Below are 15205 nucleotides of genomic sequence, written 5' to 3'. Positions count from 1 at the left end.
AAGATATAACTTTTGGATCAATTCTGTTAGAACGAAATTTTTTATAATTTTTTTTTTTTATAAAAAATTAACCACCCTAATGCTTATGTACTCTGAGATCTTTAAACAAGCAAATATTTGCTTTGTATGAAGGTATTATTCATCCCATGAGAAATACATATGAAACTGGATCGATATAAAGCTTTCATCACATAACCGATGCCATCAGTTTGAAAGAATTTAACACAAGTGATACAACCAACATTTTTTTTCTAAACTAAAAATGAAAGCCATCGTGATAATTTGCCTTTTTGGATTGGTTCTTGCTGTCTACAATGGTAAGTATCAAAAATTAAATTAAAATGTAATAAAATTTAACAAAATCTCTACTACTCTCTTATCCGATTTAGCTCAAGCCGATGCCGCCGTTGAGAATGTCGATGACGTGAGCGATAGTGATGAATCCTTGCCAGATGTTGATTCACCCGAGGATGTGGAATCTGATGAGTCACCTGAAGACGACGACCCGGAGGACATAGACAGTGATGAAAGTGATGAGAGTGACGAAGTTGTTGAGACTCGGCCACCACAATAAATTTTCTGTTTCTGTTTAAATAAATCTCTGCTTAAATAAATATTAATTATGTACGCGAATTTCTAGAGTGTTTTTTATTTCGTAGGGTAATGTAGTATGTACAGTTTTAGATAGCTCTTCTCAAATTCTTAATGTAATAATGTGAATTACCTGAAGATTGTGGGTCATTAAAAATATTATAATATTTTTTTCAATTTTTTGACTTCTTTTTGAATTACTTATTCTCAATAAACCTTTAATGATACGTGGCCCACACCGTGTTGAACTTACAACAACAATCGAATCTAAATTGAACAGGTGTTCGGAAGCCACGAGGCTACGTCCGCAAGAGTTAAATTGGAACGAAATTTATAGACAAATATATCTTAGACATTTTGTTTATTGTTTAATTTATTTTGATAAAAAATGAAACAGTTGGCACGCATTCTCAAAAATTACTTTAGCCCTTTTACAATTATTTCAGTTTGACCATAAAAGTTTGAAAAATATGAAGTTCTTTTTGTCACATCGCGATGGTAAGCCTATCAAACTTAAAATATATTTTCGACTTACATATATAGTCTGATGATCTTATCAATTATTGCTTAATAATTTAATTTAATAAAATGTTGAACAAAAGTGAGTTTATTTTACAATAATGTGATGGCAACCCTTGCCTTAAAAACATTTTTTTTAACTTCAAAGTCTGATGACCATATTGCCTATTTCAATTACTACTTAATTTAATTCAATAAAAAATTAACTGAGCACCCTTACCGACACTTTAAGAAGGAATGATAACCCGCGCACTCCCCATATAACGGTTCTGCTACAAACTATTAAAAACCCGACAAAATAATGCACATTTAGGTTACAACCCATATCTCAGGACCTACTTAACGAATATCGACCAAATTTTGTACGTAATATTTCCTTAAAATTCTTTCTTCTTGTGCGATATCGGAATTCAACCGCGCTAATATGCAAAAAAAATTGGATGTGATCTGTTTTTATTCTACCATAATAAAAGTGAAAAAATTTACCTCTTTTGACAGTACTAGAGGCATCCGACGCTTCGAACTTTTTCATGGTCTGTCAATGGAACGTCTGCTCTATCGTCATCGATTGGGCAATCGCGTTCGTATTATCCTGGCGTTCTACTTTCACTGCCATTCATTAGGGTGGAGAAGTGTTCCCTCCATAATTTTAGTATGCTTTGGGCATCGAACCCCTTTGGGAGAGTATGCTCCGGTCTTGTAACCTTCTGTTAGCCGCTACATCTTCTTGGTAGAATTTTCGTGCATTAGCCTTGTCGGCCAGCTTGTTAAGTTCGTCATACTCACGCATTTCGGCCTCTTTCTTTTTCTGTCTGCAAATGTGCTTCGCTTCCCTCTTCAACTCTCGGTATCGATCCCATCTTGCACGTATTGTGGTCGATCGTAACGTTGCGAGGTAGGCAGTCTGTTTTTCTCCGTGCAACACGGCACTCACGTCGTACCAGCTGTTCTTTTGCATTTTCCGAAAACCTATGGTTTCGGTTGCAGCTATACGTAAGGAGCTTGAAATGCCGTCCCACAGTTCCCTTATACCGAGTTGTTGATGAGTGCTCTCAGAAAGCAGGAGTGCAAGTTAAGTAGAAAATCGGTTGTGATTGCAGCTTCTTGAAGTCGAGCCTTTCTTGTGTTTGTTGGCATACTTTTTTTGCTGCACAGAGGTGGGTACTGCAACAAGATGGTGGTCTGAGTCGATGTTAAGACCTCGGAGCGCATGCACATAAAAAACACTGGATACATGTCTTCCGTCTGTCACAAAATGAACGATCTAGTTGGTGGTTTTTCGATCCGGAGACAGCCAGGTAGCTTGATGTATCTGGAATCTGGTACTACAGATAACCATATTTCGGGCCCCGGCGAAGTCGATCAGCCTCAACCCATTTGGGGAAGTTTCCTCATGGAGGCTGAATTTACCGACCGTAGTGACAAAGATACCTTCTTTGTCCACCCTGGCGTTTAAGTCGCCAAGCACGATTTTGATAACGTGGCGGGGCAGCTCTCATATGTGCGTTCCAAGCGCTCATAGAAATTATCTTTGGTCCCATCGTCCTTCTCTTCCATCAGGGCATGGGCGCTAATCAGCGATACTTTGAAGAACTTCGCTTTGATGCGGATTGTGGCTAGACGTTCATCCATTGAGGTGAATGACAGTACTCGGGGACGAGGTCTCTGCCCCACCACGAATCCCACACCAAATTTGCGCTCCTTTATATGGCCACTGTAGTAAATGCTAAAAGGATTAACTCGTTTTAGTCCTTGTCCCGTTCATCGCATTTCTTGGACAGGGGTGATGTCAACCTTCACTCTACCATCAACCAGCTGGGCAGCGGCACTTTCCCAATTAAGGGACGGGACATTCCAGGTGCATGCCCTCAAATCATAGTCCTTAATTCGTTTGCTATAGTCGTCATCAAAAGGCGGATCAATCATCCGAGGCTTGTTGTTCTTTTTCATTGGGTACGTTTTTTACGTGGCGGGTCCCAAATCCAGCGCATAACCCTGCGGAGGAGATGTTTCTAGGCTACCCAGAGAGTGACCATGTATCGGTCAAAGACCGGAAGTCGGGATCTGCTTGAGCCATATGTAAAATAGTCGTTTCTGACCACTGCCAAGTGAATGGCGATCAGAAAACTTTCCTCACTTGCGTGAACTTCTACAAGAAGACAATATGGTTGTTGTACTGATCGGTGCGGTACCATTTAAATACGGTTGGGCGTGTGGTCTAGAGTGATAATTTTATTTAACAATTTTATGTGAATATCAATATAAAATTATTGTTTTTTTTGGCGTACAAAGTACAGTCACTCAATAACGATTAGAATCATCAAGAAATTCACCACAGTTGCTTGGATGACTACAAAATTGTCAACGCGTTAAAGTTCTCTACTTCAAAGAGCCTMTTATTATGCTAAAAATATGAAACCTAACGTTCTAAAAGACTCCTGAAGGTTCTGCGAAAACGAATAATTAATTGTTGCTGAATAACAAAGTTTAGAAACTTTTCCAACTTTTCGGAAAGTGAGATGATTTGAAAGTACCGCAAGTAAATACCGTAACTTAGGAAAACGAGTTATTACTTCAATTTGAAGCTAATATCTTTGCTATATTTTTGATCTGTGCCCTGGCACGGTTAATGGACAGATCTATGAGTTTTTAATAGATCACGCTATTACAAAGGTCGATGAAATTTGTAAAAAGTATCTCTATTTCAGAAATTGGTCGTTATGTTGTTATCTGCGGACAAGCTATCAACATGCTGCGACTGAGGACAAAAATTTGTTCACGATTGACCATGAAAATTTACTATGGAGCACCATTAGTCTTGTCTAGCCTGCTGTCTATTATTTATTTTAATAATTTTATTTTATTTATTTAATTTAATAAAAGATTGCATTAACAGTTGTTTTGAAATTTTTGCCATTTCACTTTCATGAACTGTTATATAAGGGCCAAAGTACCAGAATAATATTAACAGTTTGGCAAAGTTCATTTACTGGTGAATATGAAATTCTTTACGGTATTATTCTTTATCGCTTTCGCCGTGGTCCCTGTTAATGGTATGTTTCTCTAGCTGCCAACACAACTGTTGCAGCGAATTCAACAACTACTACTACAAATTAATCATTAGTTGCTTCAGTTATTATGAGCAAATAATCTGAATTTCTAATAAATGAAAATATTATAATTGCATTAAAATTTTTCCTTGTTACGAAAAATTCTCTGATTTTTAACCGAGAAGAAGAAGTTACAACAAAACGGCGTTAGATTTTTACTTCAAGTTACTTATTTACTTCAAACCCAGTTAGGTTCTATCATGCGGTAATGCTCGTAGTAATTTTAAGCTTCCTCCTAATATGTTAAGCGAAATGTTTTTTGACACTTCATAAAAGGCAATGTTTTCGTGTCGTTATTATGAATTCATATTGGTATATATAGCTACCAGAAAATGGTCACACTCTCAGTATTTATTCGCTGAATAAGCTTATTTTTAGTACAAGGTACCAAAATTCTCCGTTCCGCATGTGGATTATCCAAATATTGCCACATATTTTACTTTTGCTTGCATCTAAAGGGTTGTATTTTGTCAGCCAGATTAATAATTTTGATTGAGTTGAGTTGAGTGTGATGTCTGAGGTGGTTGTGAGTGAGGATACTTTAATGAACATAAAACAGGACAAAACGTTAATTTCGGCTACATCAAGCTATAATACCCTTCACAAGTGTATGCTTTATATCAACTACTTTCGACTGCACGAAAATAAGCTGATTTTATGCCGCTAGGGTTTGGTATTCCTGCCAAATTAATACGGCTGTATAAACTGACGTTGAGCAATACCAAAAGATCCGTCAGTGCCGAAAAGCATCTCTCCGAATTTAACTAATGTAAATATTTCAAACAAGTGGCAAGCTTCATTAAAAATTATGTCCAAATATAGCCTATATTAAATTGTGAACTGCTTTGATTAGAAACTTCCAAACCTTCTAGCTATTAGAAACTTTTTCGAACACTAATTTCTATATATCTTCCAAATCACTTAAGATATAATAACCAAATTTGATCAGAAGAAATACCTTGAGCACCCTTACCGGTTATATAACGCAGTTATATCAAACTCTTCTTTCTGCTACGAACTACTAAAAACGACATAAGTCATAAAAATCAAATGACAGAAGCATACTCTAATATACATAGGTGTCACCAAAGACGAAAGAATTTTCGTGGTAAGCGGATCTCTAAATTCTTGAGAACAAAGTTTAACAAAACGCGCTCTTAGTTTTAAAAACCGTGGAATATGTCAGAAAAAGTATCGTTAAATATAATTTGTTGAATTTTATTACTAAGTTAAGAAGCAACCCATTTTAGAAATATTGGTTGAAAACCATGAAGTTCAAGTTTCAAGTATTCAAAAGAATTGAATAGTTTAATTTATCAAAAGCTTTACTAAAATCTGTGTAAACAAATTAGTTTTTGTAGATTTCCCTTTATGAAAATCGTGCTGAGAATAAGAAATTAGTGGAGAAATCCGGAAGGTTATGACATCTGTTATAATTGTTTCAAAAAGTTTAGGTATTGTTGACAACTTTGCTATTCCCCTATAGTTTTCAATAGATGACCTAAATCCACTCTTATGTAAAGGAATTATAAAAGACTTTTTCCATATACATAGATGGAAATAAGCCTTGCTTAAGAGATGAATTAAATAGTTTTGTTAAGGTTTGATATATACATATATTTGGCACATTTTTTAAGAAAGCATGAGGGAATCATATCTGGGCCATAATTAAATGATTGTTCTAACATATTTAACTGATATAAGACGTCGCCTTCGGAAATGGTGGGTGCATTAATTACAGAAATCGGACATAACTTGTGCCGATGCGGAACATTTTTTGAAGATTTTGGAGAGTAATCGGATCTAAAGAATTCGGCAAACATATTAGAAATTGTGTGATTGTCACTAGGCTATTTCATCGCGGATTGAAAATTAGAAATATTGCAACAATTTTGGATTACATATAATATCATTTTTTACTTTGTTTATATAGGTATTTTATCATATTTTGTTAAGTTCAGAAATTGTCGGCGCAATTTAGAATATTTTGAACTAAATAACTAAACCAGTTTTTTTTGTTAACTAAATAATAAAATAAATTTAATATTTAAATTCAATATTGCCACCGGCCAAGTTACTTTAGAAAGTTCGTAATTAATCTACCTAAAATTAGCTTTCGCAAAGTTGAAAGGTCTTGTGTATTATTATGAACAAAGCTGGCTAGGATTTTGATATTAATTTCCAAAGCAGTATGATATGAGTCCTCTGGTAGAATCAAAGGATCACAACTTACAACAGAGATTATTGAAGCGTTATCAACGTAAACCAGATCTAAGAACTTATCAAACTTGTTTGAAATTAAATTAATTTGGTTAAAATTAAACTGAGTATTTTTGAACACATTTACTATACAATGACCTACGATCTTTTTGATTGTTTGAAAATTGTTTTTTTGATATTTTTCGAAGATCGTAGGTCTTTGTGTAGGAAAAATATTAAAGTTTAATATTATGTTTTAATAATAAGTTTAATCACACTGGTATAGCCCCTTAAATACAGATGAGTAAGTTATGTATTAAGACCTCTCACATTTTGATAATATGATACTCAGCGAATTATATTTAATTAGTTTTTTGTATCAACGGGGTTTCTTGGCATTTTAGTGACAACTACAGGGGCCTTATCACGTTAATGCTCGAATTCGCGCATAAAGACCCCAGATAGCCAGTATGAGTTGTCAAGTACCAATTGAAAACTGTCGACGGATCTGCCGATCTTAAAAGACGAAATATCCCTGTCGTATTTGAAATTAAATTTACTGTCTGTATCGTCCCTTTTTTAATTTCGACGAGATATAACTCTTTATATCATCGACTGTGGTATCCGCAGGAAGTCTTGAGATAAAAATTGCATTTTTCCACGGTATTACAAATAAATTTTTATTACCTGACTTACAGTTATTTGGAGGCGGATCCTGCGAAGTTTTTTGCTTACCATTTTCAGTAACAGTTTTTTCGGTATTCTGAGCAGACGAAACCTTGACAAGAGGAAGAAAGGTAGATGAGGTCAATGTTGAGAGGGGGAATTCCTTTTAAGGAAGATGCAATGGTCTCTTCATCAGACGGACGTTTACGTTTAGAGGAAGGTTTTGGATACTCTTCTTGAACATTTAGGCAAGGCCAATCTCCTTAAAATTATTGCGCGCCTGCCTAAAGTCTTTAAATAATTCAATTTATGTTGGTTTGCATTTTATGCAAGACCAGCGCAAGCCTTTACTATCAAGAATAGAATCCAATATCCTGCCTGTCAGTTCAGCACATTTAAGGTGGGCAAGCTCGTCACATAACCAGCAAGAAGCAAAGCGTTCCGACTCGTTCGGAAAATTGCGAGTCATAATGATAAAAAATAAAAAATAAAATAAAAATAGAAAAAATTTAAATAATAAAAGTGAAAAGAATAATGACAAAAATATGTATAACAAATAACGACTAAGTAGCGAGCAGTTTGAGATGCACTATGACACACGAAAAGTAAGAAACTCGTAAACAGCTGTGAACAAAGTTGTAAAACTTATAAAAACAAGAAAGAAATTAAGGTAAGCAGCAATATAAAATAACACTAACAATTGTACTATTCAAAAATGTAGCAACAAAACACATTGGATATGACTCAGCGGAATAAATTAGCACACAATTTATGAAACCGAGTAGTATTTGCATCTCTTAATTTCGCAAATAATTTGATCCAGTATGCTTGATACAATTAGATGAATGAAGTCCACACAAGTCTTTTTTGATAAGTATGACGTATGTCCCTTTCTTTATTAACATGACTGTGAGTCAAATTGTACTATTAATTAACGTGATGAAATCGAGTTTCAGATTTTCAGGTGGAAGGCGGAAGTTAAGCATAACCTAAGCGCTTCGCGTTTAAAGAATGCATGGATATTTTACGCTCCATCTAAATTGATATTTTTTAATTACGGTCAGTTGGAGTGCGGGTCCCCCCGATACGTAGGGTCCGTAGCATTTGCTACTCTTGCTACGTGGCTAATCCGGCACTGTCAAAAATACATATATAAAATCGGGTTGATGCTACCACCCACTCCCATATACTTCATAAAATATAATGATTTTCGTTTTTCTAAACAAAGTTTTCTGTGTGAGTTGTATATTTAGAAAAAATCCTTGAGCATACGTTTTCAAGTATACCTGAACAATGTCCAAATTAATGCAATCAGCTCGTCCCCTTTTCTGCCCCATATATGATTTCCGCTTTTCCACCTGAATTTAAACCGTATATGGTCATCAAAACGAGTGATATTTTAAAGAAATTAAATGGACATGCTTACTTGAAAATTATTTTGTTTACAACTGATTTCTTATTTTCCCTAATATAAAGAATTTTGATCAATTCTATATGTTAATTTCTCTTCTCTTCGGGCGAGTTCGGTTCGGTTCGGTTCTTAACATAAATTTCCTCATCAAGTACATGACCTTCAATATAATTTAGTAAAATACGAAATTTCCAAATTTTTACAGAGAAAAGATAATTCGGTTGTTGCACTGATCAGTGCGGTACCTTTTACATACATACGGTTGGGCGTGTGGTCTAGAGTGATAACATTTTATCCGAACATCAATAAAATTGTTTTTTTTTTTTTTTTTTTTTTTTTTTTTTTTTTTTTTTTTTTTTTTTTTTTTTTTTTTTTTTTTTTTTTTTTTTTTTTTTTTTTTTTTGGCTTACATAGTACTGTCACTTAATAACGATTAGAATCATGAACAAATTCATCACAGTTGCTTGGACGACTACAAAATTGTTATCGCGTTAAAGTTCTCTACTTCAAAGAGCCTCTTATTATGCTAAAAATATGAAACCTAACGTTCTAAAAGACTCCTGAAGGTTCTGCGAAAACGAATAATTAATTGTTGCTGAATAACAAAGTTTAGAAACTTTTCCAACTTTTCGGAAAGTGAGATGATTTGAAAGTACCGCAAGTAAATACCGTAACTTAGGAAAACGAGTTATTACCTCAATTTGAATCTAATATTTTTACAAAATTTTTGATCTGGGACCTAATATGCAAATGGACAGATTTATGAGTTTTTAATAGATCACGCTATTACAAAGGTCGATGAAATTTGTAAAAAGTATCTCTATTTCAGAAATTGGTCGTTATGTTGTTATCTGCGGACAAGCGTTCAACATGCTGCGACTGAGAACAAAAGTTTTGTAGCCTATATAGCCTGCTGTCTACTATTTATTTTAATAATTTTATTTTATTTACTTAATTGAATAAAAGATTATATTAACAGTTGTTTTGAAATTCAGCCATTTCACTTTCTACTATATAAGCTCCAGCTCTGAGAGTATTCGACACAATATCCGCTGGGGAAAGCAGAGTATGACGAAGACCTCCATTCCGTTGGAAAGACCAAGTGGAGAAAGACCTGGCCACAAATCTTTAATTGGCGCCAAACAATGAAAATCAAGAAGAAGAAACAATGAAAAGGAAGAACGAAGGGGGCGCTGTTGGAAAGTCGGCTATAACCGCGTAAGCGGTGTCTACGTCAATAAAGAAGGAGAAGGAGCTGTAAACTAGTCAGAGTATTCTTTAAAACTTAACTGGAAAGATTTATGTCACTACATAACTTAAACAATAAGTAATAATTTGTTTTAATAATAGTTCCAACCTGATGGCACAGTAACAATATGAATCTTGATAAAAAATAATAATAATCCGTTTTAATTGCAAAGAAGCCAACCTTATGTTCTCAAAGATATGGTGATTTTAAAGTCAGAAAGTTGATTGTGTAATTTTTCAGAGCGCAGATAATTTGGTAACATCAAGGCTCGAAAGAAGAAAGCCTAAAATTCTACCAAACTATTAGGCTATATACTGTTCAAAGCAACTTCGAACAACAATGTTCCTCAATTTTTGAATGTTATTTGGATTATGGCGTCAAATTTTGTGCTTTATAAATATAAATTGGCTACAAGTTCTCAATAGGGTTGAGATTAGAGCTATATTTCCAGGTCATAGAAAGGCTTAATCCCTAAAATATTTTTATTTTCGTTAAGCTATGCAAAGTAGAAAGTTTCTTTGTAATAATTAATATATATGGAATGTAAAAAAACTATGCGTGAAAGAAAATGACAATACTATTCTTATCGGCTCTGAACAATGACACAGAGTAGAATCTTCTTTAAAAATTACTTTTCCTACGTGCTCAGTTAAAATCTCGATGGTAGGTAAAAGACCTTTTTTTATTATTTCTGCGTACCATTTAATATTATTACTTCCCAAACTATAATGTATGGTGAATGCTGCACAGTACTCTGAACACATTGATCACTGTATTGTTCATTTACTCTGCGACAAACCATCACTCCCATTGAGGTTTATTTTGCTTCTGTCTAAAAACATACTTAATACGATTATTTTCATTTCCGGAACAATTTGCTCTTACTTTGGCGCCAATGTAGATGGATAAATTGCATTTTTTGCGGCTTATCGGGCTTTAAAATTATTTTCTTTCAACCGACGTTTAATAATTGAGCAGCTTGGTTCTATTCGATGTTCATCTTTAAGCTCCACAGCAATTTATGTCTCAATCAATTTATGTCAATCCTGGCTATGCGACCATTTGTTGAGCTTCACCACGCTTGAACCATGATCTGTTTTCGCACATAGTTTTTTTTAAATGGTTCAAAACCGGCTGCTTATGTGACGGTCCCGGTCAATCTTTTCCAGGTGAATCTTTCACATCGAAGTTCCCAAAACGGATGCGAGCGAAACATTGTTGTGCTACATGAACTGATACAGCATCGTTTCCATAAACTTAACAGATTTCATTGGTGTCTTGCGTGGCATTTTTCCCTTTTTTGTACAAAAATTTCGAAATATAGCGAATTTTTTCATTATTTTCACTCTTTTTGATCAGCTGTAACTTTTTTTCAACTTCCTCGAACTTTAGTTAAATGAGCTTCGAATCTCACCTTTCCAACCCTATATAGTATGACGCAATGTGATTGGTAGCACTGAAGGTATACGACTGCAACGACATCTTTTGACAAAATACGAAAATACTTTTTCGACTACCCAATATTAAATTCGAACAAAGTTTTGTACTTTAACCCCAACAAGCATTGAGAAATGAAAATAACTGACATTTAAGAACGGGATGTTTTTTGTAAAAAGCCGTTCTACCGGCTATATTTTCTATCTAAAGAGCCAGTTACTCGAAGGCAACATACAATGTAATAATTACATCGGTTAGTGCTGGAAAAGGAAGGCAAAAAAAAGATTTTGTAAAGGATTTACTGACATTATTTTCCTTTGGATGAGATCAGTACCCTCTACCGCATTATAAAGTAAAAATAATTATCGTCAACTATTATCTTACCTAAGAAATCTCAGCTACGCATCGAGCTCAACATATTTACAGATTCATTCTGTCATGTAAGAGCATGGTCGACTTTATCGACAGTTAATAAAAGATTGCGCTCTAATTCCTTTGCGAGCCGATAGAGGGATACTTTGTTCTTGACGCATTGTCTACAAAGTTTCAGTTATGTTTGATCTTTTGAAAGAGAATCACGTTAAACGCCATGAGTGCTAAGTACGTGTCGCGCTACGAGGCTGCGTTCCTCTGCATCCACCCGAGAGGTTCCAAAATGTCGCAATCTGCGGTTGCTAAATATATGAGAAAGTCGAAGGCATTTGTACAGAAGTGAAAACAGCGATATAAAGTGGGTAAAAATGTCGATGATTTACCAGAATGATGGGGTTCGATAGGAAAAGTGGACAAAAGAGATGAAAAAAGAATAGTGAATCTGTTTTCGCGGAATCCTTATTTAACACTGCGGCAAGGACAAGCAAAATTAATGGCAAAAGGTTTAGATATATCCTACGAAACTATCCGAACCCTTCTTCATACTCATGATCTGAAATGGCGAAACACAATGAAGAAGCCTCTGTTGACTGAAAAACTTGTGACCAAGCTCCGTACTCAGTGGAAAACTTAATCTGACATCGTTACATTGGATTGGCCGTCGCAGTCGCCCGTTGAAAACGCTATTGAAAATGTGTGGGCATATACTAAACAGAAGCTTCATGGAAGACGCACATACACTTTGAAGCAGTTGTCTTACGAAGTTTGTCGGATCTGAAAATCCTTGCCACTAGAATACGTCGTCAAATTAGTAGAAAGCATGCCTCGAAGATGCCAGACAATTATCGACGCCGGTGGTGGCTGGACACATTAATGTGTATAATGTATATATAAATATGAAAGTTTAATAATATTTTTTTTTGACTGTATATGTACGGATATATCGGCTCGTATAGAAGGTCAAGGAGTACAACTTGGAGATGTAGAATGAATCTGGATGAGGTAATTATATTTCGCAAATGAACCAAGTTAGGTGATAGTACCACTACAATTGGTTTAAATATATGTATGTATACTATCGCGACAGTGTTAAGAATATCAAATAACTGTTTTGAACGCAGTAAAATGAATTTTTCAATTAGAAATCACCAAAAAAAATCAAAAAATCGCGATCAAGAAAGTTTCTATGCTAGATTGAATAGATAGTTCAAACTAGTCTAACGCCATAGCTGACAGACTGAAGTCAATTTGATCGCACAGAGCGCAAACGAAAAGGGCCCAAAATGCGACGACACCATTAGTCTCTAGATTGTTTAAAACAAACAACTGAAAAGAAAACTTAAGTTTATAAATTTCCAAGCATTTCTCACAGTTTTGAATGAGTATGAAATGTTCGGCAACAACCGAGCGTAGTCCTTCCTTAGTATTCATTTAATCTTTGTCCGTGACAAAACTCTGCTCAAGACAAAACTCAAGAACTTTGTATTAGTATCACAATTCGACGGACATTGTTTTAAGACCAGCTACGATATGATTTTTCCAACTTGGTTCGGCCTTTGACTTCATTTAGCAGTGGCTAAATAACGTGTAAATTCACTGTGAAATACCGCTAGTCTAATATTTATTTTAATAATGGCGTAATTGCGTGCATTTTATTTACTTAAATGTATAAAAACATGTATTAACAGTTGGTTTGAAATTTCGTCAATCTGCGAAACTTTATTGGTTGAAATTTTGAAGAAATTCTGCTATATAAGTGCTAAATTACCAAAATAATATTAGCAGTTTGACGAAGTTCATTTATTAGTGAATATGAAATTCTTTACGATATTATTCCTCATCGCTTTCGCCTTGGTCCTTGTTGATGGTATGTTTGTCTAGTTAAAAGTTGCTCAGTTTTTGGCAGAATTTAATATTAAACATTTCCAGGCCAACGACGTGGACGTGGTGGATTCAGAAGATTCCGTGGACTTCGTGGATTTGGCGGACGTCGCGGTTTTGGAGGTTGTGGTGGTCGTCCTGGCCTAAGTAATTCCACTACTGTTGCACCAGCTGCCAACTCTACTGTTACACCCTTACCTGTTGCCAGCTAAACTGTTGCAGCGAATTCAACAACTACTACGACCACACTCGCTCCATAAATTTAATATTAGGTGCTTCAGTTATTATAAACAAATAATCTGAAATTCTAATAAAAGAAAATAATTGCATTAAAATTTTTGCTTATATGCTTAAATTAAAAAAATTAAAAGTTAAAAAAAATACTCTGATTTCTAACCGAAAAGGATAAGCAAGAACGAAACCGCGATGGATTTTTATCTTCAACTTACTATATCTATTTTAAATCCTGTTAGGTTCATCATAAAGGACAAGGTTCAACTTTCAACTCAGTCCATTATCGGTATATCAAGCTCCCTCCTCAGATGTGAAACGAAATGGTCTTTGACACTTCTTAAAAAGCAGTGTTTCCATATCGGTATCCTGAATTCATATTAGTATCAAGAGCTACCAAGAAAACGGTCATTCTCAGAATTTATTTCTGGACTAAATTATTTTTAGTACAATGAACCGAAAGTCTCCGTTCTGCATATGGATTATCCAAATATTACGACATAATTTAGTTTTGCTTGCGTCTAAAGGCTTGTATTTGCGAGCTAGGTTAATAATTTCGATTGAGTTGGACCGGTGGAGGTGGCTCTAATGAACATAAAACAGGACAAAACGTTAAAGTCGGATGTAAGAAGCTATAACCATTCACAATTGTATTCCTTATAACTACTTTTTGTCTAACTAATTCTAAAAAAATTTGCATCCATCGGCCAGTAAACAACTTTCAAAGCGATTTAAATAACTTAATATGGGAAAAATATATATATTTTTTCTAGTAGCTCGGCAAAGTATATTTAGAGTTCCCGACAGAAGCCACTCCCTTCAACTTTCCTTTTAAGTTTGAAAAAGTGCAGTACGTTCTTTCTGCAGCGACTCAGTGATCAAAGTTATAAGTGTGCATTTCAAGTGAGAGAGGATTTCAGAATATTCCTGTTTGCGACCGTTAAGGGTAGTCCGAGTTCGCTGGAGTCTGATAGCAACCTTTGCAACAATGCACTTTCCAATTACTATGTTCACGCTTGTTCCAATGTTACCAAACCAGTATAGTGTCTTGCAAGCAGATGTTGCAGCCACAGCAGAAGTTGACCTTCTTCGAAGTGAAACTGCTTTTACAATCCATTCCGATAGCTGACTTACATTGTAAAGTCTCAATGTAAGCTAGTCAAGGAATGCAAGACCTCAGTGATAGTGGCATCAAGCCACTTCCATATTAAACTTGTCAAGGTATCTGGATACGATGAGCTTGCAACAAAAGACACTCTTACCACAAATCCAAAATCCGTTTCCCCTGTCTTCAGCATTCGTATATTCTTACAGTCCTCGCGCGGGCTCAGCAAGTGTTAGTCAGCAACCAGCACTTATAGGGTTACCGAAGCCTTCTGGCTCAGATATTAATCTTTTCAATTAATTTATGGCAGGCTCTAATCGTATTGTCGATATGCAACTTTTTGTTCCATGCCGAGGAGTTCACATCACAACGGACAGGCTTTGCTAGCTATCCAATTAAAAATATTCGTGGCCTCACGAAGAATCAGTCTATTT

General features: G+C 35.2%; 1 protein-coding gene across 1 annotated transcript; it reads left to right on the top strand.

Annotated features, from left to right (window-relative positions):
• The first annotated feature begins 219 nt into the window (after positions 1-219).
• On the top strand, positions 220-634 carry LOC108968690 (pheromone-processing carboxypeptidase KEX1-like). The gene is made up of 2 exons (XM_018932858.1): positions 220-317; positions 390-634. The coding sequence occupies exons 1-2, from the start codon at positions 263-265 to the stop codon at positions 572-574; spliced, it is 240 nt and encodes a 79-aa protein (XP_018788403.1). The 5' UTR covers positions 220-262; the 3' UTR covers positions 575-634.
• Positions 635-15205: the final 14571 nt, after the last annotated feature.

The sequence above is a fragment of the Bactrocera latifrons genome, unplaced genomic scaffold (assembly GCF_001853355.1).
Source record: "Bactrocera latifrons isolate USDA-ARS-PBARC rearing strain unplaced genomic scaffold, ASM185335v1 scaffold_225, whole genome shotgun sequence".
NCBI lineage: Eukaryota > Metazoa > Arthropoda > Insecta > Diptera > Tephritidae > Bactrocera > Bactrocera latifrons.
Note: the sequence above shows the minus strand (reverse complement) of the source record. Positions and strands in the feature narration are given on the sequence as shown.